Source organism: Podarcis bocagei (genome assembly GCF_964188305.1).
Source record: "Podarcis bocagei genome assembly, chromosome: 7".
NCBI lineage: Eukaryota > Metazoa > Chordata > Lepidosauria > Squamata > Lacertidae > Podarcis > Podarcis bocagei.
Window position 1 is genome coordinate 91,135,326 of NC_138132.1, and position 26,246 is coordinate 91,161,571.

Genomic DNA, 26,246 nt, shown 5'->3' on the forward strand with positions numbered 1-26,246 from the left:
AAACCCGATTCTCCAAGAGTTTTAGCATATGCGGGGGCAGCCCCTTTCAAGGACAAGGGCAAATCAAGGGGACCCGACTACCGAGGCCCGCGCATTTGCTACAACTGTGAAGGGATAGGGCACATAAAGAGATTCTGCCCACTCCTGACTGAAAATGTAAGATCTGAATTCAGAGACTTCGACCCCTACAGACCGGATTACCAGGAATCTTCTAGACCCAGGGAACCTAATCCCTCATACGGACCCATCAAACCTACAACTCAAGCGACATATCGAGCAGGTCCTCCCCCGCAACTGAAACCCAGAAACTCCACACAAGACCACCTAAACCCCTTTAACCCGACCGCCCATGCCGCAACCCCTGCTCATGAAATGGTAATGGACGAATACCCACAACATTGACAACCAGAAGCAGATCCCGCCTCCTTCTCCTTTCTTTGTCCTGTCTTGCAATTATCACCGTCTGATCCGATTTGCACCATGCAAATCGACGGGCAGTCCTACGACTGCCTTCTGGATACAGGAGCCACCTATTCAACACTCACTAACAGTCACTTGAACCCCGGGGAAGAGACCAGAACCGTAATGGGACTGGATGGGATTCCTCGAAACTGCCCTCTCTCCAAACCAGCAAAGGTCTCGGTTGGACCTTTATCCGTCAAACATACCTTCCTATTGACATCTAGCCCTGTAAACCTCCTGGGGAGGGATCTGCTTTGTAAACTGAATGCAACTATACAATGTGGCCAAGAAGGAATTTATTTGCATATGCCAGATGAATCCATCTTTAGATTTCAAGGAGTCTTACAAGAAGCCCATAACACTGTCATCGATCTCCCGTCAGAATTGCTCAATAGTGTTTCCCCTTCCCTATGGGGGACTGAATCCACTTCTGTGGGGCTCTTGAAGTCCGCAACGCCAGTAAAGATCAACTACAGGAGGGACCTACCTTTCCCTTGCACAAAGCAATACCCCCTTCCTCCGGATGCAATAGACGGACTGACCCCGATGATTGATGAATTCCTGAGAATGGGAGTCTTAGTCCCGTGTGCCTCTCCATGTAATACCCCTCTTCTTCCTGTCAAAAAGCCCAATACAAACCCCGTGAAATGGCGCCTAGTCCAAGATCTCAGGCTCGTAAACTCTTTTGTCATCCCCAGACACGCGGTAGTTGCCAACCCTCATCACCTCCTAAGCACTATACCGGAAGGAACTGTAGTCTATTCTGTTATAGATTTATGCTCCGCCTTCTTCAGCATCCCTGTAGACCCAGAAAGCCAATTCCTCTTCGCTTTCACTTGGCAGACGGGGCAGTTAACGTGGACCCGATTGCCCCAAGGATACGTAGAATCCCCGGCAATTTTCTCATCTATATTACACCAAGATCTATCAGACGTGGATCTGCCTAGAGGCTCAGCCCTGAGGCTTTACGTTGACGACATTTTACTTTGTGCGAGGGACCTAGAATCCTGCAAAGAGGACACTATAGCCCTCCTGAACATACTAGCACAGAAGGGACATAAAGTGTCCCCAAAAAAGATCCAATATTGCAGACAGGAAGTTAAATATCTTGGTCACGTCTTAGGTAAAGGCACCCGCGCACTAACAACGGACAGGATTGAAGCAATAACCAAATTGCCCCTACCAAAAACTAAAAGACAGCTCCGTGGCTTCATTGGAATGAGCGGATTCTGCCGAGCCTGGATCCCGCGCTACGGGGAATTCACCCGTCCCCTCACAGCTATGACTCACGACAAGGCCCCTGACCAATTGCAATGGTCTGCAGAGGCGCTAGAAGCCTTCGAATCTATCAAGAGAGAGTTAAGGACTTCACCCGCCCTCGGACTTCCAGACTATAGATTACCCTTTTCCCTATATGTGCACGAAAACAAAGGAGTAGCTTCTGGCGTCCTCACTCAGCCATTTCAAGGGAAAAATAGACCTATCGCCTATTACAGCCTCCAGCTAGACACTACCGTACTCGGGAATGTGGGGTGTCTCAGGGCTGTAGCGGCGGCAGCCCTCCTTTTAGAGAAGGCGCAAGAAACTGTCCTAGGACATGATCTGACCGTTAACGTTCCTCACGCTGTCGCCACTCTTCTTAGCTTACAAGGATGCCAACGGTTCACAATACAACGCTTAAACAGATATGAGGCCATTCTCCTAAGCCCATCAAACGTAACCATAAGAAGGGTGAACTCGCTTAATCCTGCAACACTCCTACCCCTCCCCGAAGACGGCACCCCACATCATGACTGTTCTCAAATAGTCCGCCATGTAGAAAAACCACGCGAGGACCTTGACTACCTACCTTTAGTGAACCCGGACCTAATCCTGTATACTGATGGGAGTTCTAAAGTTGTAGAAGGGGAACGCAAAAGCGGATACGCCATAGTTTCCGATGCCGAGACCTTAGAAGCACGACCCGTCCACCCAAAATACAGTGCACAAGCAGCAGAACTCATTGCCCTCATCAGAGCCTGTGAACTAGGGGCGGGACGGAAAGTCACTATCTATACGGACTCTAAATATTGCTTCGGGTTAGTGCATGCAACCGGACAAATCTGGTTACAGAGGGGCTTCCTGACAGCAGCAGGTACCCAGGTAGCACACGCTCCCCTAGTACGGCGCCTCATGGACTCTATACACCTTCCCGAAGCCATTGCCGTAGTACATTGCAAAGCACATACTAAAGGAAGAGACGCAGTCTCAATAGGGAACCGACGTGCTGACCGCGCAGCTCAAGAGGCAGCACTTCAGCCTCTCCCCACAGACAGCGAATTCCAAGGGCCACAAATCTTGTCAGATGTAGATTTCACAGAGATGTATAAAACAGCGACCCCAGAAGAGATAAAAGGATGGGAGGAACAAGGGGCACAATTAGACAATGGCATTTGGTACTTTCCAGACAAACGGCTCATAATGCCCAGGCTATGGGTACCCAAGCATCTGAGAGTCCTACACCAATGTACTCATTGGGGGAGAGATAAACTAATTGACACAATTCAACGCTGCTGGTATGCCCCAGGCCTCGCCCTTGCCGCTAAGGCTGCCGTTAAGAACTGTCATACTTGTCAAAGCTTCAACCCAAAACATACCGCCAGATGCCCACCAGGAGCCAGGCCATGGGCTTTCGTTCCATTCGAAAGCCTTCAGATAGATTTCATAGATCTACCACCCTGCCAAGGATACAAGCATGCCTTAGTGATTATTGACCAGTTGACCGGGTGGGTGGAATGCTTCCCAACACGTAAAGCGACCGCACACATCGTTGCAAAGATCCTATTACAAGAGATTATACCCCGCTTCGGAATCCCACGACACATAGACAGCGACAGAGGCTCACACTTCACTTCCGATGTAATACAACAAATAGCTACTGCCCTTGGCATTAAATGGAAACTACATACCCCATATCACCCCCCTTCCTCAGGACAGGTTGAGAGAATGAACCAGCAACTGAAATCGCAACTTGGGAAACTTTGTAAAGACTCAGACATCAAATGGATTAATGCTCTTCCATTAGTCCTTCATAACCTTAGAGCATGCCCCCGTGGCAATCTCAAACTATCTCCCTATGAACTACTGTTTGGGCGACCCTCTCCTGTGTATAATACCCAATACCCAACTTCAGAACTAGAGGTAGGCGAGTCCGAGTTAACACAATATGTAATACAACTCCAGAGGCAACTAATTCTTCTCCACAAATACGCTGCCTCAAGCCAAAACATCCCCCTCGACGAAAATGTCCACCCTTACCAACCAGGGGACTGGATACTAGCGAAAACCTATTATAAGATACCCCTACAGCCCACCTGGGAGGGCCCCTACCAAATACTTTTAACTACTCCAACTTCCGTTAAGGTAGCAGAAAAGACAGCCTGGTTACATCACACCCGCTGCAAACCCGCCTCCGCACCTGAACCTGCCTCAGAAGACTCACCATACTGCGCCCCACACCGGCCGCCAGGCGACGACTCCGATACAGAGGACCCCCAACAGACCGGACCAGATCGGGGCACGAATCGAGCCCAACAGACCGGACCAGATCGGGGCACGAATCGAGCCCAACAGACCGGACCAGATCGGGGCACGAATCGAGCCCAACAGACCGGACCAGATCGGGGCACGAATCGGGCCCAACAGACCGGACCAGCTCGGGGCACATATCGGGCCCAACAGACCGGACCCGACCAACCGCCTTCATCAACCCATTGGACCTCCGAAATCATCCCAGCACCCGACCACAACAACCAACCCCCAATTCGCCTCAAACTCCGCAAAACACACGCGGTTTGACAGCTCCACCGCTCCCCATTTGACAGCTCTCCGTTTGACAGCTCCACCGCTCCCCATTTGACAGCTCTCCGTTTGACAGCTCCACCGCTCCCCATTTGACAGCTCTCCGTTTGACAGCTCCACCGCTCCCCATTTGACAGCTCTCCGTTTGACAGCTCCACCGCTCCCCATTTGACAGCTCTCCGTTTGACAGCTCCACCGCTCCCCATTTGACAGCTCTCCGTTTGACAGCTCCACCGCTCCCCATTTGACAGCTCTCCGTTTGACAGCTCCACCGCTCCCCATTTGACAGCTCTCCGTTTGACAGCTCCACCGCTCCCCATTTGACAGCTCTCCGTTTGACAGCTCCACCGCTCCCCATTTGACAGCTCTCCGTTTGACAGCTCCACCGCTCCCCATTTGACAGCTCTGCAGTTTGACAGCTCCATTACTTCTCCTACGATGCCGACCATCACAATACTCACCCTGCCAATCTTTCTTCTCACCACAATTTCTTCTCAAAACACCAAGATCGCACATACTTCCTGCCCTGGATTACAAAATGAACACAAATATCTTGACTTTGGAATAGTTGATATGGTAAAAAGAGGAACATTAGACCGCCTTGGAGATTTCGAGTTCTGCTTGCCTGAGACTCGTGTCCTCCTTCGACACTCCATATCACCGATCCTTGCAGCACACCAAGCATGGGAACTTTTTATTCGCTCACCCTCTTACAAGCCTCTTGGCAAACTTATCCTCACCAGAGACGGCCCCTGGAACCGCGCACATTGCCTCAACGGTTCCTACGTACTCTTCTCTGATGGTACACCACAACAAACACTTAACTGGACTCTTCTTAACAATGGTGGTGGCGAGTCAGTGTATACTGACCAGAACCACCGAACGGACCGCCTAATCCATGGATTCTACTGTCAAAGAGTAGATTCCGCCCCCCGCCAAACCATTTTACAAGGAGTCTGCCTCCGAAGATACTGCTGCGTTTGGGATATTGGACTAGCCTCCAACTGGGACGGCAAAGCCTATCTAGAAGGCTGGCATTATTCCGCTACAACCCCAACAAAATGGGATACCACTGGACCTCAACGTTGCGGTGGTATCACTACAAACCTCACTTATCTACTTCGTCAAGATCCACTACACCCCGCAGGCACCGCACCTCGACAAAGGGGGGAACTGTCGATATCCGAAAACCCCACAAATAATGACGTTCTGTCCACATGGCACTCCAACACCTATGTAAAACTAATCTCTCAGATCGCTAAGCAGACAGCCGCCAGTGAATGCTGGATCTGTGCCAATGCTCCTGCTCATCTCCACAGCGGCCTGCCTTTCCTCGGAATGCCCCTTACCCTTCAACAACATCTCTCCGCTGATGTACAATCCTGGAACCTGACTGCCGTCAACTTCACTCACCAGTACATCTACCTAACTGGACCTACAACAGGTGATCTTTGTCGGAAGTTCAGCGGCACTGACAAAGTCATCGGCGAGAGCACCTGTAAGTACACCATTGACATTACCTTGACCGGGAAAATTACCTTATGGCACCAAGGCAACCCCTCCTCCCATCCCAATCTACTGTCTGCATGGAAGCGCGTAATGGACTTACCCGAACCCTGGGACCCGTCCCCAACCTCCCAATGTGTTTTCCGCACCTTCCTCACTGGCCGTATAGACCCGTGCCTGCAAGGGTTGTTCTGGATTTGCGGCCACCGCGGCTATGTATGGGCCAGCCCCCACTCCCAGGGCACCTGCTACCTTGGACTAATTCTTCCGGGGATCCGGGTAACCCAAAAACTCCCCCCCGGAAGGGTGCGTAATAAGAGGGCCAAGGATTTATCAGAACTCTCCGATGTGGCAGCAAACGGAGAAACCTACGGGCGAGCCCTTTTCCCCGCCTACGGAGCAGGCTCCAACCATGTCGACATCCTCAAATTAACAGACATATTACTGAACTTTATGGAAGAATCCAACGCAGCCACCCAATCCATTCTGACGGAACTGACAGAGGTCAGGCAAAATTCGATACAAAACCGCCTCGCTTTGGACTACGTCCTTGCGTCGACTGGAGGCGTATGTGCTCTTGTCGGAACCGAGTGCTGCACACACGTCTCTGACCAGACCCTGAACATCACGGGTCATCTCAATAACATCCATAAACTAACAGAAGGGCTTCGGGATATCCAGCATGAGGGCTTGTCGGACACACAGTTCTGGAGCTGGCTACCCGGGTCCGCTTGGATAAAACAACTATTAGGAAACGGCCTTTTAATACTAATCACTGTCGCCATCTGCATTGCTTTCTTCTGCTGCGCGATCCACTGCTTCCCGATCTGCTGTCAAACTTGCGGCTCTTGCCTTCCTACCCTCCACCCGCGATCGACCGCCAGATCACCGACTCCAGGAATTTCGTCTACTCCCATTGAGATGGGACCCTTGCAGGACTTCCGGAATCAGGACTCTAGGTACTGCATGTCAGATTTCTATTGATTTATGCGGAGAGAAGGATTGCGCGGTTTCCCTACCTTCGCAATCTTATCTCCGAAGGGGGGAACTGTCGCCGGAAATCACCCCCCCCACACACACACACTAACACGTGTTCGCACAAGCACCACACTCACACGTACACGCATCTTCCCTCCTTAGCCCAGAGTTGTCCCTCTAGAGGGCCATCTCTTAAAAGCCTTCCGTAAATAAGGAAGCGCTGGCTTGGCTTGACAGCTTCGCGCCACGGCACTCTACATAGGCCTATCTTTATTGCGAGTAGACCGGACGACCGAGATCTGCTGTCAATCGGCGGCCGCCTCAGCCAATCAGTGTTGTCGAACAGCGCCCCTTGCGGCGGCCACGCTGGTACTGCAGGCTACTACCGCACTTCCCCCTTACCTTTGACAGTTCTCAATACAAAGTTTCCGAGTTCAATTGACCGTGACTGATCTAATCTAAATGTAGCAAGCCGCTTCCTGAAGGGAAAGTGCTTTGAACTTCAAGGACAATATTCTCTATAAATTCGCCAAAAATCAGCCGTTCACTGGATTTTCACCGGACCACTTTTGTTCAGCAGGATATTACAAGGACCTTCAAAGGGGGGTGGCCTAATTCCGAGCGGCCATAATCCCTTGACCGAGCAGTCACGTACCCTGTGTTCCCTCCAAGCGGACGTGACAACCTTGAATAGCCACAGGTGATGGGCTCAGACAGAAGGCTATCAGGGACACAATGAACTGCATATCTCAGTGTATTCTGCACAGACTCTCACAAAGAACTTTAACTGGATTCCCCTCAGGGGGCAGGAAACTTCACCCTTCTTCTTTGTTTTTAAACATGACTCATAAGGGGAGGGGGAGTGAGATTCCGGCCAGGTGTCTGGACACTCGGATTACCTGTGTAACCCCACCCCTGCTCCTCCTATTTTTAATGTAATCATGATGTAAATGTGATGAAATTCTGAGGGTGTAACTTGGGGGATTAGTAACTAATAAAAGTTGGGGTCGCCCTTTGTTCGGGGCTTCCATCTTGCTTCACCTCGTGGGCGGTGGGAGTCCTGTCGCGACAGTCTTTTCTTTAATAAAGACCGAGCCTACTGGCTGCTGTTTTGCTCTGATTGCTCTAGTCGGTGCCTTCATTTGTCCAAGTGAGCCCTCGGATTTTCCGGTAACAAAACAAAGAGAAAGGGGGTGTGGATTAACCCCCCCCCACACACACACATACACACACTTCTCTGGTTCACTTAAAATTGATGAGCAGGATGTTAAGCCAGTTACTACATTCTTTCCACAAGGCGTAAGTTAATTACTACATACGTGTCTTTATGCCCAGCTTAGGGGCTTCCCCAAAACATCTGGGCATAAGTGGGAAAGAAGGCTGGATGACAGAGACCTTTTGGTTGTGCTGCATGAGACTCTTCTTTCTGTTAGTTTCTTTAAATCGGTACAGTACAGAATGTATTTTTGAATTGGATTGGCACAAAACCCCTGTGCCTATAAATATGAGACTATTCCCCACACAGTTGAACCAACCTACAACAAAAGAAATGCACATAATTTTATAGAAAATGTTTTTATTATATAAAGGAAAATAAGTTTACAAAGGCATAGAAAAATATATAAAAACAAATACATAAAGTGGAATGATGAAAACCAGTAGTACCTGCGGAATAATAGCAGCTAACAGATGCAGACAGCCCTGGATATGGAGCAGTTCTTGTATTTGCAGATAGGTAATCAAGCATTGTTAGTTATTGTCTGATACCTGCCTGGTCACTCAAGCTGCCTCACTGGAACGTGCTACCTTCCCCTGCTTTGCAGGCTTCACAGCCTCACCGTTGGCCAACAAAGTTTTCTCTCTTCAGCCTCTCGGGACTCTCCCCTCCACCACTCCCATCTGGCCCCATGAAGAGTTCCTGTGCAAGCTTCTGGGTTTTCAGGATTTAGTGACCTTTTGGTTGGCCTAATGTCTTGTCTCAAGGACAGAGTTGGATGACAAAACTAATAGTTTAAAAAGATGGCACCTACCTAGGCTTGTCACTGAACGCAAGGCTTAAAAGAACAAGAAACAAAAGGTGGCGAGGTGACTTTGTTCTATACCTATCTTTAAAAGTAGGCTGACAGAAATTTAGCAAATGACGTTTGGCCCATCATTTCTTTTATCAATAAGAAAAAGCTTAACCTGCTGGTTTTCTGCATTTCAGACTTGTTAAAGGCACAAGAGCAGGGCCAGAAAAAAACCTGGAAACCTGTAGCCACAGTCATTGTCCATGTGGTTCTCTCATCCCTGCTCCCACCCCCTTTCCTCTCAACAAGGTGAATTATCATTGCTATTTTCATGGTCTCTCCTGGGGCAAAACGGGTAGACTGATCTCAAATGAATAAAGCACAACAGAATCACCCCTGTGTTTCCTACTCGAATGATGAGGTCTTGGGCCTCTTTCTGGAAAGGGAATTTCCCATTCCACGAAACAGCAGGAAAGACAGCAGGCTTCTCAGGGCTTCCTGTTCCTCTGCTGATATAATGGATTCTGCAAGGCTTCTCCAACTGGGTGCCCTCCAGACAACTCTACAGCCTCACCAGCCCCAGCCACCCCTTGGCTTGATGGGCATTGCACTACAAAACATCTGGAGGGCAGAAGGCTGCTTTATGCTCCTCCTACTGCCCATGTGAGCCTGCCCCTTTTGGAATCTCCTAACCAGCTTCCCAACACTTTTGACTCCTATCATCTGTTCAGTTCATGATAGAGTTGTGTTTCTCCTGCTCCTTGAAGACTCCATCCATTTTGCCCTGTTTGGAGAATCTCTCTCTCAACAGACATAAACTTTGCACCTGCCTTGGTTTACCTGCCATCTGCTTGTTCCTATCTAACAGCCTAAAAGACAAACACTTTTTGAATGGCTGTGAGATAAGATTAAGGTGTGCATGAAAAGCAGTTTACAATGGCCTTGGTTAAACTGTAACACTGATACTGCTTGGGAGAGAAAATTACTGCTGAAATGGGTGGCTAATAAAGGGTATTCTTCACTTTGCTCCCAGCACAGTCTCCACTCTCACTTTGGATATTTTCAGCATCTGCTTGATCCCTCACTTTCTCCTTAACATGCTTCAGTCCTACTGTTGAATTTAGATGTCACTGTTCTAAATCTAGCACCATGGTTCTCTGCTTTTTAAAGGCAGAAGTGTCTTATTATGGAGAGTCCTTTTTATACACCTCCCTCTCGGGCCATGGAGATTGAGAAAGATCTCAGCAGCCCATCTTTTCTGCCACAGTGATCTCTTCGTTGTGCATCTCTCTTTAAAGTCAGCCTTTGTCTTCTCCACCTCGGCGGGTTCCCATCAAGATTTGAAATATTTCAGGAGCTTTGATAGTGCATACTTTTGTCACCACAGGGGCTGGCTATTCCTTGCTTATTCCGGCCAGACTTCTGGGCTCTCTCCTTCTGCCAAAACAGAGATGGGAATAATTTTCTTCACTTCCTGCCGGCACAATGGGCAGCGACTGGTGGTATGGAAAATTTTCAGGGAGCAGTGGGAGCAGAAGTTGGCATGAGAGCAAGGAAGCATCATCGTGTTGGCTTTTTGCCCGAAGCATACAGCACATTCCTCAGGAAAGGCATGGAAATCCCCACAGGTGGACGCTGTATTTCATACAAAAGACACGGAATAAGAAACATAGAAATACTTCTTCAGCACACTCTTCTTCCTACTTATGCTATTTAACCACAAAGGGGGGGGGGGGATGAGCAGGCTTTAATATGGACAAGTCGGTCAATTTTGGTTTCGCAAGCTTAGCTTCAGTTTGTCATGTTTCCACATCAGTTTGCAATTTTTAAAAAATAATAATGAGTCCTGAGAACTCACCAGCTTTTCTCTCTGTACTAGATGAGCACCAGTAGGGGGTGACCAGAATGACAGCAGCCAGAAATGAGCAGAAGAACAAGCTCTGCCTGAGCCCCTGCTCTGCCTGCCTGGCTCTCCCGCCACTGACCACCCTTTACCCAATGGGGGAGGGAATGGCACTCTGCACATGTCCATGGGAGCCTCTTTTTGTGCACAAGGAGCCTAGCCTAGCCAGGTGGGGAAGCAGCAGTAGCCTTTGGACTTATCACATGCTATTTGTGTTCTCTGAGGATGGAGGGAATGTTGCTAGAGAAACAAAGTTTTGACAGTACTTTGCCTCGCTTGCACGCACTGTCCACACTGCTATCTTGTTTTCAGCTGCATTTATTAATAATAATTAATTTGTTCCTGATTCAGCTACTGGACTGGAGTGAGTGAGTCCAGGGGGAGCTGGTGGGGGTTGGTGAGTGGCTTGTGCATTTTAAACACTTTTTTGGAGGTTGGAGACCTGCACAAATTTTGAAGGGTAGTTTTGCACTGACTCCCCTGTTGTTTCAGGAAGTGTGAATTGTGTAGATTTACAATAAACTGTGAACTGAACAGAATTTATCCTCCACCTGTAGTTGGCTCATCCCAATGTCTTTATATGATTGAGCACTGGTTTTTAACCAGTGTGCTGTGGCACCCTGGGGGGACTTGAGAAATGTTGAGGGGAGCCCTGAGGGACCACCCCTTCATTAGCTTGCAGTCTATATCTCTCTGCCTTTCTCTGAGGAACATTCAGAGGAGCAGACAGCTTTAACTTGCAGCCCATTTTCTTCCCAAAATAAGACAGCAGTAAGAAAGTGGGGAAACACTTTTTCTTAATATCTCCCCCCCCCCACACGGACAAACAAAAACCCTTCCCGGCTTAATAACTAACAGTTCATTAGTTTTACACAGAGGGCTTGAAAAATGCAAGAAAATAGCAAAGTAGCATTATGGTTTGTGTTCCTAGACACGTGTGTGCTCTGTAAGGAGGGATTCAAAAATAACCCTGAAAGTGAGGAGTGTCTTCTGTGTTTCCCTGTCCTGCTTCCCCCAACATCCTGCCCCCCCTCTTCTTCTCCACCTCTCCCCCCAGCCAACCTCCCTGATCTTTAACAGTCACCCAGCTTTATGGGGACAGGGAGAATGTGTCAGGGAAGGACCATGTCTGCATGTGTGTTATTCCTTCCCTGCAATAACATAGTATTTCTACTTTGGATCTTAATCTCATTTTCCCTCTCCACTCCCCACCACACCATGTGTGCGCTGATTTGGGGGAAGGTAGGCTGTGGCTGGCACATGGAGTGCATCAGCTTGGCCCTGCAGAGCAGTGCGCTCCCACTTACAAGGACGACAAAAAGGGCGCTGACAAGGGACAGGGCGGAATGGGAAAATTCCCACTTATGCACACCCTGTAACGGAGCCCCAGTGGAAGTGGCTTCCACAGCGGAGCCGCAGAAAGAATATGGTTGGTTAAGGGAGCTGTGGACTCAAAAAGGTTGAAAACCACTGTGATGGGGAGTTCCAAAGGTGGCCTCTGCAGGGTCTGTGCCCTTGTGAGAGAAAAACAAAAATGTATGGTGTCTTTTTGTTGTATCTATTTTGTCAGTTAGATGTTTAATGGTCAGTGGACCAATAAGACAAAATACAAAGTATAAAATACAAAATTACAGCTCCATTGAAGCCAGTTTTTTTCAAAACAAACAAAACAATAAAAGCGAAATTTGCACTGGGTGGTGAAGTGCCCTGGGAGAGCTTGTTTCTGGGATGGTTTCCTGGGCTAAAAGAAAATAATGAGAGGAAACTGAGGGCAACTCACAGCTTTTCCAGATACTCACCACTCTGTTGAAGAAGGCTGAGCCCATCAGCGTTGGTTGGTAGGCTGGAGGGACCTGGACGGGAACGAGAGAGACTTTAGGATGCTGTCACTCAAGTGCAGCCTTTACCCATCAACAGCCCTGCCTTCTTGCCAGGCCACACCACACACTGTGCTCAAGGGCTTTCCCCAGCTGGAAAGCAGATTTGAACAGCGATAATGGGTGGAGAGAAGGGTGGGTAGAGAAATCTTGACCTTTTGTATGGCGGAGATGTAGGCTGCTGCATAGAAACAGTCACAACTATTACCCCACCCACTTTTTGCTTCTGGTCCAACTCATTACCAGCCTGTGGTCCCCAGAAGGCTGCCTGTGAGGGAATGTGGCCCTCATGCTGAACAAGATTCCCCCACCCCTGAGTTTAGATGCTTCAGTTGCTTACCCAAAAGCTGGACTGCCTTGGTCCTTCCATAGATGTCCACAACAGCCCAGAGAGGCCTTGTGACCAAGACGCCATCTGCCACCAGGAAACCTTCTGACTTCTCATTGGTGCTGCAGAAAACAGAACCTTGGTTGTCCACCCAGAAGCTGACAATGGTGCCTTCTGCTTCATATTCTTCTGGTACGACAGCTGCACGACACTTCCCTTGCTTTACCAGGTCTGGGCAAGAATACGGAGGCAGCACACTGGGCTCAACGAGGGACGGATCCTCCCAAGTGAAGCCCACCCTTAGGCCTCCACACCACCTGCTCTCTGCCTTTAAGATTTTCAAAGTCACCTTCTCATAAAGTTCAATAGGCCGGCTGGAGAAGACAATGCCGTTGCAGAATGTGGCTGCTCTGCTTGCTATGCAGTGGGACTCGTCCATGATGACCTGGGAGCCTTTGAGGTAAGGGTGGAAAAAGAGGGGATCACTGGGAGGCTGGCTTGTGACATCTGGACCTGTGGGAGACATAAGTGTTATGTACTGAAGTTCTCACCCTGGGCCAGCAGGGGGATAGTGTAGATAGTTCTGGTCCAAACACCGGCGTAGCGTGGGTTGTCAGCACCCGGGGCAAGGCAGGTAATTTGCGCCCCCTAACCCGGGGCAAGGTAAGTAATTTGCGCCCCCTAACCCGGGGCAAGGCAAGTAATTTGCGCCCCCTAACCCCTAACCTGCCGCCGCTGCCAGCTTCTTGCTGCTGCCTGGGCTGAGCTGGTGTGGTTCTCTCCTGCGCTCAGCGCTGCGCTGGGCAGCCGCTGCACTGTCCCTCCCCCAGATTGTCCCTCGCTCTCTCTCCGCACCGCACGCCTGGCACCCACCCCCTCCACAGTGGGCGGCGACCCAGCGGCTCCGATTGGATTCACACAGCCAGCACTGCAGTGAGAGTGAGTGAGTGAGCCAGGTAGGGGCAGAGAGCTGCGAGTGTGAGCGTGCCCCCCCCCAATGTTGCGCCCGGTGCGGCTGGCCCCCCACGCTACGCCACTGGGTCCAAATATGCAAATAAGGGATCGAAAGTGACGTTCAGTGATTGGATAGTTACAGAAAATGGTTACTGTTGCGTTCTTCCCCTACTCATGGTCTTCTAAGTGCCGCTTTTATAGACCTGAAGGCGGCTTTTGACAGTATCTCTAGAGAGCTGTTATGGGAAAAAGTGGCAAAGTGGGGCATAGAAAAAAGGCTGTTGTGGCTATTGATTAAATTACATGAAGGGACGGCCGCTAGGGTGAGGTTAACACCTGAGGGCGATCTCACAAACTCAGTTCCAATAAACAAGGGGGTACGACAAGGGTGTATCCTTGCCCCCTATCTTTTTAACCTTTATATTAGTGACATGAGGACGCCCCTAGTTGAGGCCCAAACCTCTATTCATGCACCCAGGCTTGCAGACTATAGCTGCCCCTTATTATTGTACGCTGACGATGCGGTGATCCTCTCTTATTCTCGAATCGGTTTGAGGAGGGCCCTTAAGATTTTTGCATCATATTGCCAAACAAATTTACTTACTATTAACCATTCCAAATCTAAAGTCCTAATTTTTTCCAGGAGTCGTAAACTGTATAGATGGGAACTTAAGGGGAAGCCAATTGAACAAGTTTACAAATTTCAATATCTAGGAATTTACTTCCAGTATAATATGGGATGGAAAGCGCATATCACATATTTACAAAACAAGGTGAAAGCCCTTATCTACGCTCTACTACGCTTCTTCTTTACTGAGGGGGCTATGCATGTTCCATCCGCCTTAAAAGTTTATAGTGCAAAAGTGGTTGCAACTATGGCCTATGTGGTCCCTTTGTAAACCTCTTGCCTCTGGTGACATTGCAAAATCTTTTTCTAAGACGCCTTTTGAAACTACCCTCCTGTGTAAGCAACTCTGCCATTCGCTTAGAACTTAAGACCCTCTCCCTTGAGATTCTGATGTGGAGACATGCCTTTAATTATTGGCTGTCCCTTTGGCATAAATTGCCAAACTACCATCTTATTCAGTGCCTTTGGAGAGATGAATTCACCAGCCCATGGGCAACAAAAATCCATTCCAAACTGTTGTCTTATGGAATCTCTCCTTCCGATATACTTAATTTAGATCTAATTACAGCTAAAAAGGTCATCAAACAAAGACTGGAGGAGGTAGATTTGCAACAAAATCTTACCACAGGTGGAGGTACATGTTCCCCGATATATCAGGGCATTACATCTATGTCCCAGATACCTCGATATCGGTCTACTTTATCGGCTGCGTCGCATAGATTCGCATTTGTTAGAGCTAGATTTAATGTGTTCCCCTCAAATGTGCTGAGCAATAGATTTTCTAACGGTAAAATCTCTGTTTTGTGCGCATGTGACAACAAATCGATAGAATCCCTTTATCATATCTTGTTTAATTGCCCCTTATACAATGTTCCCCGATCAAGGATCCTGAGTTCAGTCATTCTGGAAATTGCTGCTAAACCACCTGAATTACATCTAGCTTATCTACTCCAGGACATTGACTCTTATAGAACTTTACAGGTTGCTAGATTCCTGATCTCAGTTCTGTCATATAAAAGACTTCATGGAATGCTGCATGACTATTAAAAATTCAGTAAACTCTATGCACCATCTTTATCTTCAAGGCCATAACACGGTACATCTAGAGATTATGCGTTGAAATATTTTAGTTGATATTTTAGATTGTAAAATGCTATTGATTTTATCTATTGATTTTTATCTATTGATTTGTTTTACCTTGTGGGCTTATAGCCGAATAAAGTATTATCTATCTATCTATCTATCTACTGTTGCGTTCTAGTGGAGCTCTATATAAGCAGGTTGGCTGAACCCTTCAGTTCAGTTCTGTTCTGGCCTGTGAATAAACAAGAGCTGTTTGAAGAATCGCTGTGTCGTCTGATATGTTCACCCACAACTTAACAATAAGAGACACCATGATTAATAAAATTATACGGGTGCATGCTACAGTTTAGCATGTACTTTCCTTGCAAAAGGTCTCATGGCGTCATTAACAGGAATTCTGGGAAGCGCCGCTCATCTCCACAGTCATCATGGCAGGATTCTCAGGAAGCAGAATTCTGTGCCCAATGCTACGTAGACACTGTGCTTTTAATAATGACATCCATGTTCTGCTCTGACTTTCTCTACCGCAAAGAAGCAGGCTGAGCATGTGGCTCAAGATCCCGCAAAATATGAGACCACCACTACTTAGGTGTCACTACCGGCAGCACAAGCTGTGCAGAGGCCACAAGCACATCCTGGTTGGGTTTGCTTTCCATTTATCATGCTGTAGTAACATCTCCTGCATACGAAACTGAAACCCCTCCGTCTACAAGAGGCAACAGTTCTTCTAATGACTGAACCATAGGCAGGTTTGTGGTTTTTTGTTTAAGCAACTAGAAATATCATTTGCAAAAATAACTTCCCTATAGACAGTGGCGTAGCGTGGGGGGTGCCAGGGGGGCCGGCCGCACCGGGCGCAACATGGGCGGGGGGGCGCGCTCGCACTAGCAGCTCTCTGCCCCTACTAAAATCCACGGGTTAGGGAGCCCGCGCTCGCTCGGCTTGGCGAGGAGGTCGCGGAAGGGGGAGAACGAAGCCTTCTGCCGCAGGCAAAAAAAGGAGAGGAAGCCGGGCAGGCGGGCGGGCGGGCTGGCTGGCTGGCGGGGGTCTGACTGCGCCTGCTGCTGCCGTTGCCGCTGTTGCCGGGCTTTGACAGCTTGGCGAAGCGGAGGGAGAGGAGCTTTATGGTAATTGCGGCTCTCTCTCCACTGACCGCCTGGGTAGTGAGCCAAGCTGAGCAGGGAGTCTGGCGAGGGGACCGGAAGAGACTTTTCCACCTCGCCTGGTCAAAAAGGAGAGCGGAGTCTCCTCAGGGCGCCCTCAGGCAGGGCAAGGCAAGCAGAGCGAGGAGGAGAGAGGGGGGGGGGGAAGCAGCCAGGAAACGCTGCGGTGTGGAGGAGGAATCAATTAAGGAGAGAAAGCGAAAAGCCTTGGAGAAAGGGAAAAAAGGAAAGAAAAGAGGCAGCTCCAGGAGAGCGCGGGGGAAAGAGAAGCCTCGCTGCTGCTGCTTGGGAGAGTAAATTACTGTACTTGCCTTGCCCCGGGTTAGGGGGCGCAAATTACTTGCCTTGCCCCGGGTGCTGATAACCCACGCTACGCCGCTGCCTATAGATGCTGAAGTTTTACATCAGGTATATATAGAACATAAATACTCCAGTTTGTTAAACTGGATTCAGCTATGCCAAAATATATCAAGTACAAAAGTTGATCAATTATATGCTACTATAGGACAACTGGACTCCAAATATCTCAGGCTAATGCATTTAATTCACAGGCATTGGTAAACTGTGTGCAAGTGGCGTAGCTGGGGGGGGGGGCGGTGGCCCTGGGTGCAAAATCCTGAGAGGGGCACAACCAGGGACCCCTACAACTGGCTCCCAGCTGAACTCCTGCCGCCTGTCGTGGTACAGAAATATGTTGTATAGCTAAATAAGCTCCAAGCTTAGATATCAACTTTGTCAGTGCTATTTTCTTTAAGAAAAAGAGGTGCTGGAACTCACTATGAACACCTCCCTTGTTCCTTTATAATGGCAATGGCGCCCACCTGAGAGGTGCCGAGACTGAGTTCTGGCACGTTCCGGCTGAAAAAAGGCCCTGAACTTTGTATACCCTTAAAATCATGTAGGCATAAAGTCCATTTCATGATCACCTGGCCTCATCTGATGCGCCTGTGCTTGCCTCCTCACACATAAATCCATTCAGCCAATTTAGAGTGAAGTTTCATTGGTCCTGTCACCATTGCTCTGCCTAACCACCTTCACGAGGGTGGTTTGCTTTTGAGCTAACTGTATGTGAAAATGGGCTATAGTTTACGAAGAAAACAGCTTCTCTTTCATTCCCTGATCCCAGATGTCATTTGGCGGTTACTGTTATCAGAACATCATGGCCACAATCCTTTATTGTTCTGAGAGGGGTCACTGGGTGCCCTGAAATGACAGGGGCAGAGGGACAGAAGGAGAAATCCTGAACCTTGAAGAAAAATATTTCTGCATATTGCCTTTTCCTTAGACAATCTATAATTGTTTTCTGACTCTTTCTCTTTAGGTGTTTGACATTCATTAGATTGTTATATGTGGCCAGTGGTCTGTGAATAAATTAACACAGTTATGTTTTATTGACATGTGCGGTAAACTCGCTTGTTATCATCTTGGAGAGCCAGAGTGGATCTGGTAAAAATATTTCTTTAAAAGAAAACTAAAAGTTGAGCAGGGTTCAAATTCCCACTTAATCATGAAGCAAGCTGGATGAATTTGGCCCAGGCACTATCTCTCAGGCCAATCTGCCTCACAGGAGCGTTTGGAGGGGGAAATGGAGAGGGCGAGTGGGAGCCACCTTGTGCTCTCTGAGGAAATGCTGTGTGCGCGTCACTCTGTCTATGCTTCGTGGTTTGGAAAAGATTTCTGGGGCATTACTTGGTCTGGGTGAAAATGTAAAAGTTTGAGACCTTGTGCTATTACTGGGTTGCAGGCCTGTTTCACAGGTGGGGAGAGGAGATTATTGCTTTTTTAATATTTATAGGAGGCTTGGTTAAGAAAATTCATCTTTATTGGTCTGTGAAACAATGGACTCTGTTTGGCTGCCAGTTGGAAATGTCAGTTGGGAGTTAACTGTTGGGAGACCACAGAAAACTGGGGTGAAAATGGATAGATGAGACCTGAGTATTAAGCAAATTCATCCTTAGTGGGTTAAGGTCTTGCTGGTGAAGATCAGAAGGGAGCCAGTGGCTCCCTATCTAAGGAGGGCCTACCAGAACAGCTTATGCAAGCAGGTTTCTAAAATCAACTGAACTGTCCAAGCAGCCAGAAGTCTAACCCGAGGAGCTTTGGGAGTCAGAGGTAGATTACACCCAGTAGTTGGGCTGGGATGTGAGTGAATTTGGCTGAGGTGGACACTTAGCGACTTTGGCCAGAGGTGAAAGCTTCTTAGAGGCTGCTGTCAGCTATGGTGTCTCTTGCAACCTCAGAAACTGACAGCAAGCACATATAAAAGCCCAAAGTAGATATCTGTATCCTCTTCATGTACAAAATATCCCTTTACCAACAATCTTAAACAACAGCTCATTCTGTATCCAACTCATGCATATAATCTCCCATATAGCACACTACCAGGAGGTTTTTAAAGCCCAAAGCACCAATTTATTCATCTTTTCCTTAAATCACTGTGCCCCGTAAAAATTAGCAAAGTTAACACTATAATTAGTTAACCAAAACGAACCATAAATTGGTGGTGAATAAGAAACAGCCAATCACGTGCCATAAAATGCCTGGGAAAAGGCTGTAGTGCTGGTGCCCAGTGGGGGGTCTTGCTGGGGCGCATCCTGCTGGGGCCACCAAGAACCCACATGATATGCCTAAAGGAAGGTCCAAACAAGAGGCTTCCTAGCTCAAAGCCCCTGCTGTCCATTAGAAGAACACTCTGCTGCACTAGACTCAAAGAACATTCATGATTAAGTTCTTATCGCGAGTTTCAGTGAGAAAATAAATGTGGTCTTGGAGACCATTCAAAGTAGAGATTTTGGCAGAGGAGCAATGAATGGCATGCTTTGTTCACTATTGACTTTTGGAGAATTTTTATCATACAACAACCTCCAAAACCACCCACACACCATCCCCATAAACATTTAATATATGTTGATTGAGAGAGGAAAAATGATGTATAAAAAATTTCACTGGATGCCAAGATTCAGGTTTCAGGGTGAGAGAACCCCAGTAGACACAAAACCTGCAGCAAAGTAAGGCATGGAAATATAAGCTGTTAGACCTTTAAAATATTCCTTCCCAAGTTCCCTCTGCGACTTAACATAGAAAAAGACCAGACATTTGGTAAGTTTAAAATGGCTTATTTACAAACTCTTCAAAGGTCAGTTTCATGTGCTTTTCCATACAGCATTAAGAAATCACAGGCAGCAAAACTTAGGTTAGTTTCAAAGTGGTGAAAATTTGCAAAAAGGGCTTGGAGCAGCCAGCTCAGATGTCTTTACATAATGGAGTACACATGATTGATTGATTGATTATTTAATTCCTTTACCACTTAATATATTTAAATGATCTCTAAGCAGTGTACAGAAAACTGAAGCAACAACAGACAATTTAAACAAAATATTACAAAATATTAAGGCATAGTTGCTAATATATATAAACCAACATCATTTTTTTAAAAAAACACTAGTTCAGTGGCTGCCACCACATCTTGTGGCAGTGAATTCCATACATTAATTCCTCAGTGCTGAGGGAGATGCACACAGTGATGCGTACATTCAGAGGCACACTTGTTCTTTTGAACATTTTCCTTAGAACTGCGCCCTGGAAAGGAAAACATTTTCCAGAGCTCTTCCCTGACACAGATCCTGACCTCAGCCATAGCCTTTGAGCATAATGAGCAGCAAGGGCTGCGGGAGAGTTCTTCAGTTATGCTCCCTGTGAAACCAGTCCCGGACCTGATGGGTCCTCCATCACCTGACTCTGCAGCGCAGGGGACCTTGACCACCAGAAGCACCTTTGCATTTTCACCCAGGGCCCGTCCTCAAAACCCCCAGCCAGTTCTTACCCTCCAAGGGGCGAAGGCAGGCACCCATCACTGCCAGGAGGCTGCTGTTCCTCAGGCTGAAGACTTTGGTGCTGCTCGCTGGGTGATGGGCTGGAGTTTATGTTGCCATGCCAGGGACGCGAGCTGTTCTTACTGAGCTGCCTGGGGCACTCCCGGGAGTTAAACATTAATCATGGAAGTGTGGGGCTTGTGTGCGGTTTCCCTTCACATTATCACAAGATGCACTTTGTTTTGTGCTAGGGGGATTTCCAGTATATTGTGTGTGCGGACGTAACTTGAGCCAGGGCCACACCTCCAGGACCACATCCCTGACTTCAGAGTCCTGGCTTCCAGCCCAAGCTAGCAAGACTCCACCCTTTCCTCTTTCCTGTTGACCCAATCCATTTACTTTGCACTGTTTCAGTGTACTTGCTAGCTTCCATTGTCAAATCTTAATATTACTTAGCATTCGTATAAAGCTGTGGGCAAATATGACAATTTCGGTTTCTCTTAGTTTCTCATTTTTCCAGTATGAAATTCAGTTCTCCACATTTCCACATAAGGTTTTTTTAAAAAGAAGTCTTTATGACAATTCATCAGCATTTTAGTGCAAATTTCTCTAAATATGCTTCTGTGCAGAACACGTTTCTATGCAATTTTCACAAATATATACATTTTTGAAAGCAATTTCCCCATATAAAATGCACTTATGCATGTTATCTCTTCTCAATACAGGTGTTTTTATGTTCTCTTTACCATTGTATTTGCATTTGTGTACACGTTACTTGGCTGCAGAACTGCATTGAAAAAATTGAAGACATGATTTTGAAAAGATGGCTTTGTTTTGTTACATGTTGGCCCATGCAGAGCTTACCTGAGACCTATGGCAGGAGTCCCTGGTCAGCTGGGAGGCCTGGGGCAGGACAGCCAATTCTGACCGGTCCCTGGGGCCCCTGGCCAGCTTAGCACTCCGAGCGAGGTCTGGGGCCAGTGTATCCGGCTGCCCTCCCTGCACAGGCCTGGCTGGGCTCATGTACTAAAGGCGCATAAGGACACTACATAGAGCCCTCTGGGTCAGAGCAGGGACCCCTCTAGGGATATACAAAAGAAATAATTTTATAATATGTGTGTCCTAGTTTCTCAATTTCATCCTTTTATATGGTTTTGCATATTTTTTGGTTGTAATTGATTCTTTAATTCTTTATTGTAATTGATAAGTGTAAACTGTTTCATTATTATGACTTTTCATTCTACTCTTTACTATTGGATTCTAATGGATTATTGAATAGTCCTTTAAGATGTTTATTTTAAAGTTATTGTGACTTTTTTATATTGGATCAGATTCTTGCTATTAATGTTTTATGTTTTATTATGTTTTTATCTGTGTTGGAAGCCACCCAGAGTGGCTGGTGTAACCCAGCTTAGTTTATGAACAACTTGGAATAAGAATGCTGCAAACCCGGAAGAAGGTGTTTTGGTTTGTGAACTTTGCCTTCGAAGCTTCCTGTTAAGTGTGTTCCATTTCTAAATTGAATCCCCTGCTGCTAATCAGAGGCTTCCTGTTGAGTCTGTCGGCTGTTGAGTCCCGAGCACCCATGCAACACTTGTTGTTGTTTAGTCGTGTTCGACTCTTCGTGACCCCATGGACCCAGTTTTGCTACTGGTTGATTGATTGTGTGACTGCAGAAATGGATAAAAGCCCCCCATCCAAACAATGACTATCATCAGTGCATGTAAGAAAAAACAATAATTTTAATTTGTGTCATCTACTGTATTTTTTATTTTATAGTACAGTACATTGATTATTGCCTTCATTTTATGGATCAATGGTCTCATTAGATGGTAAAATTCATATTAAATTGCTGTTTCAGGGGTTGTTTTTCATCGTCTGGAACGGATTAATCCATTTTCCATTACTTTCTATGGGAAAGCACGCCTTGGTTTAAGAATGGACTTCCGGAACGAATTAAGTTCGTAAACCAAGGTACCACTGTATTGTATTGTATTGTATTGGTCCAGCATTCTGTTCTTGCAGTGGCCAACCTGATGCCCATGGGAGCACAGGAGCCCCTGTGATGTCCAGCAACTGGAATTCAGAGGCCTACTGCTTCCCGCAATGGAGTCAGAGTGCAGCCATTGGTGGCTAGTAGCCATTAATAGCCCTCTCTCCAAAAATTTGCTTAATCCTCTTTTAAAGCCATTTGAGTTGGTGGCATTACTGCCTCCTGTGGGAGGGTGTTCCACAGTTCAACTCTGTGCTGCGTGAAGGAAGACTGTTTTGGAAACTGTGAATTTGGTAGGTTCACATTGAAATGTGAAGTGAATTGACTCTGCCCACCCCATCCCTATTCCTACATGTTGCTTTAGGCCAGAGGTGGCTAACCTTTGATCCTCCAGATGTTATTGGGTCCCATGACTAATGGCTGAGGATGCTGGGAAACATGGTCCAACAACCACTGAAGGGCCAAAGCTTCTTCACACACTTTGCTTACAAAGTGCATACAGAGTGCTGAGTCCCTAACCACCTATCACATTAATTGGCTGACAGATAAATACTTGTAATTTAAAGATACATATGTTAGCAAATGCACACTGTGCCCCAAGTCCTTTTAGAATCTAGTGGTGCCTCTTGGTGGTTATACATTAGATTCGTGTGTGCTCACCAGACAACTATAACAGTTTCTGTTTCTTTACATCTGTTGTGCAATTTCCAATGAGTCTGGTTGCTTCTCTTTACGTGAAATAGCAACATCTCAGAGACATGCAGTAACACTTACAGTCTGTATTTATAGTTACGGGAGAGTTCAAAAAGATAGTCACGCACACGGTAGATGCATGCTCTGTAAAGTGACCTGCCCACCTGCAGTACAGTCACTGGCTCTCTAACAACAATTTAAAAGCTTCTCTTACACACTGCAAATTGCAGAATATATGGCAATGAGATGCTTATCTCCAGGCTATCTATTTCTGAACAGCCTATGCCCAGTGCAGGTGATGCTATTTCCAGGAATGCAAGTGGTCTGTTGTTGTTCTTTGCATCTCTCTCTCTCAAGGGACAATGGAGTGTGCCTCCAGGGGTGAAGTCAAACTGCTACATTAGTAGCACTGAAGTGACTTTCCGCAATGCACAACACTGGGCAGTGTGTGTTGTGGTCCTGGGCTGCCCAGATGCCAAACCCCCCTCTCAGCCTTGCTCTTGTGGTACAACGGAAAGCAGAGCAATACATTTAGCACCAGTTTGGTGCAGGAGTTGTTGGAAGGAGGCATACAAGACATCATCCAACCGTCTTGGGGACTCCACTCTGGATGTGTGTAGAGTTTATTCCTCAGACTTTTATTCTCCCAAAGATATACTGCAAGGCAGTAGAGGTTTGGGATCAGATTCTTCCTTCTCCTAGATGGGCTACCTTCGCAGGTAGACGAGCCCCATCTGCCCCTCAGTTACCTCTACAGCACAGGCAGAAACCGCCTTCTTGACTCCCCACTCTTGGCCTTGCATTGGTCTTGTCTGCTCAATCTGCCAGAGCCTGTCTTCACACGCAGGGGAAGTCTCTAACTCACTGAGAATTGGAGACCCTCACTTGTTCCTGGGGTGTGGCTGCTCTCTGACAGCTTCTAGGAGCCACAGGCGAGAGCTGAGTGAAGGGTGGGGACCAAAGATGGACGAACAGCAAGAGAAAGAGCATGATGTCTCCCCATCCAAAGGTACTACCCCTCCCCTGCACCCATACACCTGTTATTATTATTATTATTAGTAGTAGTGGTGGTGCTATTACTAGTAGTATGTGTGTTTGTTTGCATGTGTAAATTTTATAATACACACACAGACACTGTTTTAAACATACCAATAATTACAGTAAAAACAGCTCAGCACCAGCCCTTTCATTAAAAGCAATCAGTTCCCAACAGCCTGTTGGAATGAGAAGGACTTTACCTGCAGGTGGATGGATAACAAAGAGGGAGCCAATTTAGCCTTTCCCAGGAGGGATTTCCAGGGTCTGGGAGCAGCCACTGAGAAGGCCCTCTCCCGCATCCCCACCAAACATGCCTGTGAGGTGGGTGAGACTGAGAGAAGGGCCTCCCGTGCAGATCTCAGAACCCAGGCAGGTTTGTATGAGGGGATATGGTTGGTCAGGTAGCCTAGACATAAGCAGTGCAGGGCGGTTGTAGCAAGGGAGTCATCTGCTCTCTATAACCAGCCCCAGTCGGCAATCTGGCGGCAGCTTTGAGCCAGTTGAAGTTTCTGAGCTCTTTTGAAAGGCAGCTCCATGTAGGGCATGTTACAGTAATCCAAGCTGTTCACGTTTTAGGAACTGAACACTGTCTCTTTATGACTTGTTGAGTGTAGGTTATTTATTAAGATATTTATATTCTGGTTTTTAGGTGAACCTCACAAAGTGGATTACATAGAAATGTAATATTGGGTGTTGGACTACATAAGTGTGGGGTTTTTCTGGGGGGGGGGGAGCTCCCTCAACCCTGTGATTATGGTTGTAAAACAAAACCACCAATGAAGTCAAATTGGTTGAACAAGATTAGCCTGGCTCATTTGTTGGGAGGAAGAACCTTTACATAACTAGAGTTGGCCAAATACAGGGGATTTGTTGCCTGAGGAGCCAAGGGCCAGAGAGCCTTTTGGAAGGACTCTTTCTTCCCTCTCCGGGCTGATATCATCCATGTGTCTGTGCATGGAAGAAAATAAAATGACTGGCAGACCTGAAACTGGTTTTGAAAGAGAGAGTTCTGACCTGCTTTCTGTGCAGAATCCTAACCTGAGTCTTTGGAGACCCTCCAATAAATCTGATGGGGCAATGGATCTGTTGGATACTGTGAGCCTTCCATCTTATTCTCAGCCTGTACATCTGTGTAAATAAACCTTGTATCTCCTATGATAAGTTAGCACAGTTAGAATACCAAAACTATCTGACTTTTAGAAGACATCTGTTTAGGGAAGTTTTTGATGTTTGATGGCGTTTTTACTATTCTCCTGGGAAACGGCCAGAGTGGCTGGGAAAACCCAGCCAGATGGGCAGGGTATAAATAATAAAATTATTGTTGTTGTTGCTGTTACCAGGGCTAAATCAGCTTTCCCCCTGGATGGTTTGGTCTATGACTCCCATCATCCCTGACCATTGGATATATAGCTGGGGTTGTCAGGAGTTGTTGTCCAAAACCAGCTTGGCAAAAGCAGGTGCCCTTGGCAAGGAACTCTGTTGGCGTCCCCTCCCCTGAAAAAAAATGCCATGTGCGAGAAGGAAAGGGGCTGGTTTCACCAAGCCCTTGGAACGCCTTCTTTCAAATAAGTCTTCTTCCATGGGTTTTGCTAGTGGGATTAGGATTACAGCCTAAACTGATTTTCTGTCTCCCAACTGCAGTTAGATTTAGAGCTTGGAAACCTCCCTGGAAAACAGGCATGATTGCAGCAGGCACAGCACAGGATTTGGCAATATATTGCCAGTGATTCTGGTTATTAATATATTTCATCCCCCAGGCAGTGATGCTATTTTGAATTTTTGTTTTGGAAACTGGCCTGACATGTGCTGCTCATGCCATATCTGTTGGATTGGATCTCTCCACCTCTAACTGCATTTCCAGGAATACAGCTGGTTTCTCCTGAGTGAATCAGTCAGCGTTCTTTAGTTAGAAAATGAAACTGATAATAGTCATTTGCTCTCAGTGGCCAGAGTTCTCATTGGAAACTGGAAACTGAACC

The 26,246-nt window shown here is 47.2% G+C and overlaps 1 protein-coding gene across 1 annotated transcript; it reads right to left on the bottom strand.

Annotated features, from left to right (window-relative positions):
- Nucleotides 1-8,390: 8,390 nt before the first annotated feature.
- Nucleotides 8,391-20,775, bottom strand: NEURL3 (neuralized E3 ubiquitin protein ligase 3). Its single transcript, XM_081201028.1, has 4 exons — nt 20,555-20,775; nt 12,916-13,416; nt 12,498-12,551; nt 8,391-10,430 (listed from the first exon to the last, which is right to left on the bottom strand). Exons 1-4 carry the CDS (start codon nt 20,580-20,582, stop codon nt 10,201-10,203), a joined length of 813 nt encoding a protein of 270 aa, XP_081057154.1. The 5' UTR covers nt 20,583-20,775; the 3' UTR covers nt 8,391-10,200.
- Between the last annotated feature and the right edge of the window lie 5,471 nt (nt 20,776-26,246).

Bases quoted from the DNA above. Each gene is read 5' to 3' on its own strand.
- NEURL3 (XM_081201028.1), bottom strand. From the start codon at position 20,582: ATGGGTGCCTGCCTTCGCCCCTTGGAGG. The intron at 13,417-20,554 runs GTAAGAACTGGC...TGTCTCCCACAG, and splicing joins CTGCCTTCGCCCCTTGGAGG to GTCCAGATGTCACAAGCCAG. The intron at 10,431-12,497 runs GTGAGTATCTGG...TATGAAATACAG, and splicing joins CAGCCTTCTTCAACAGAGTG to CGTCCACCTGTGGGGATTTC.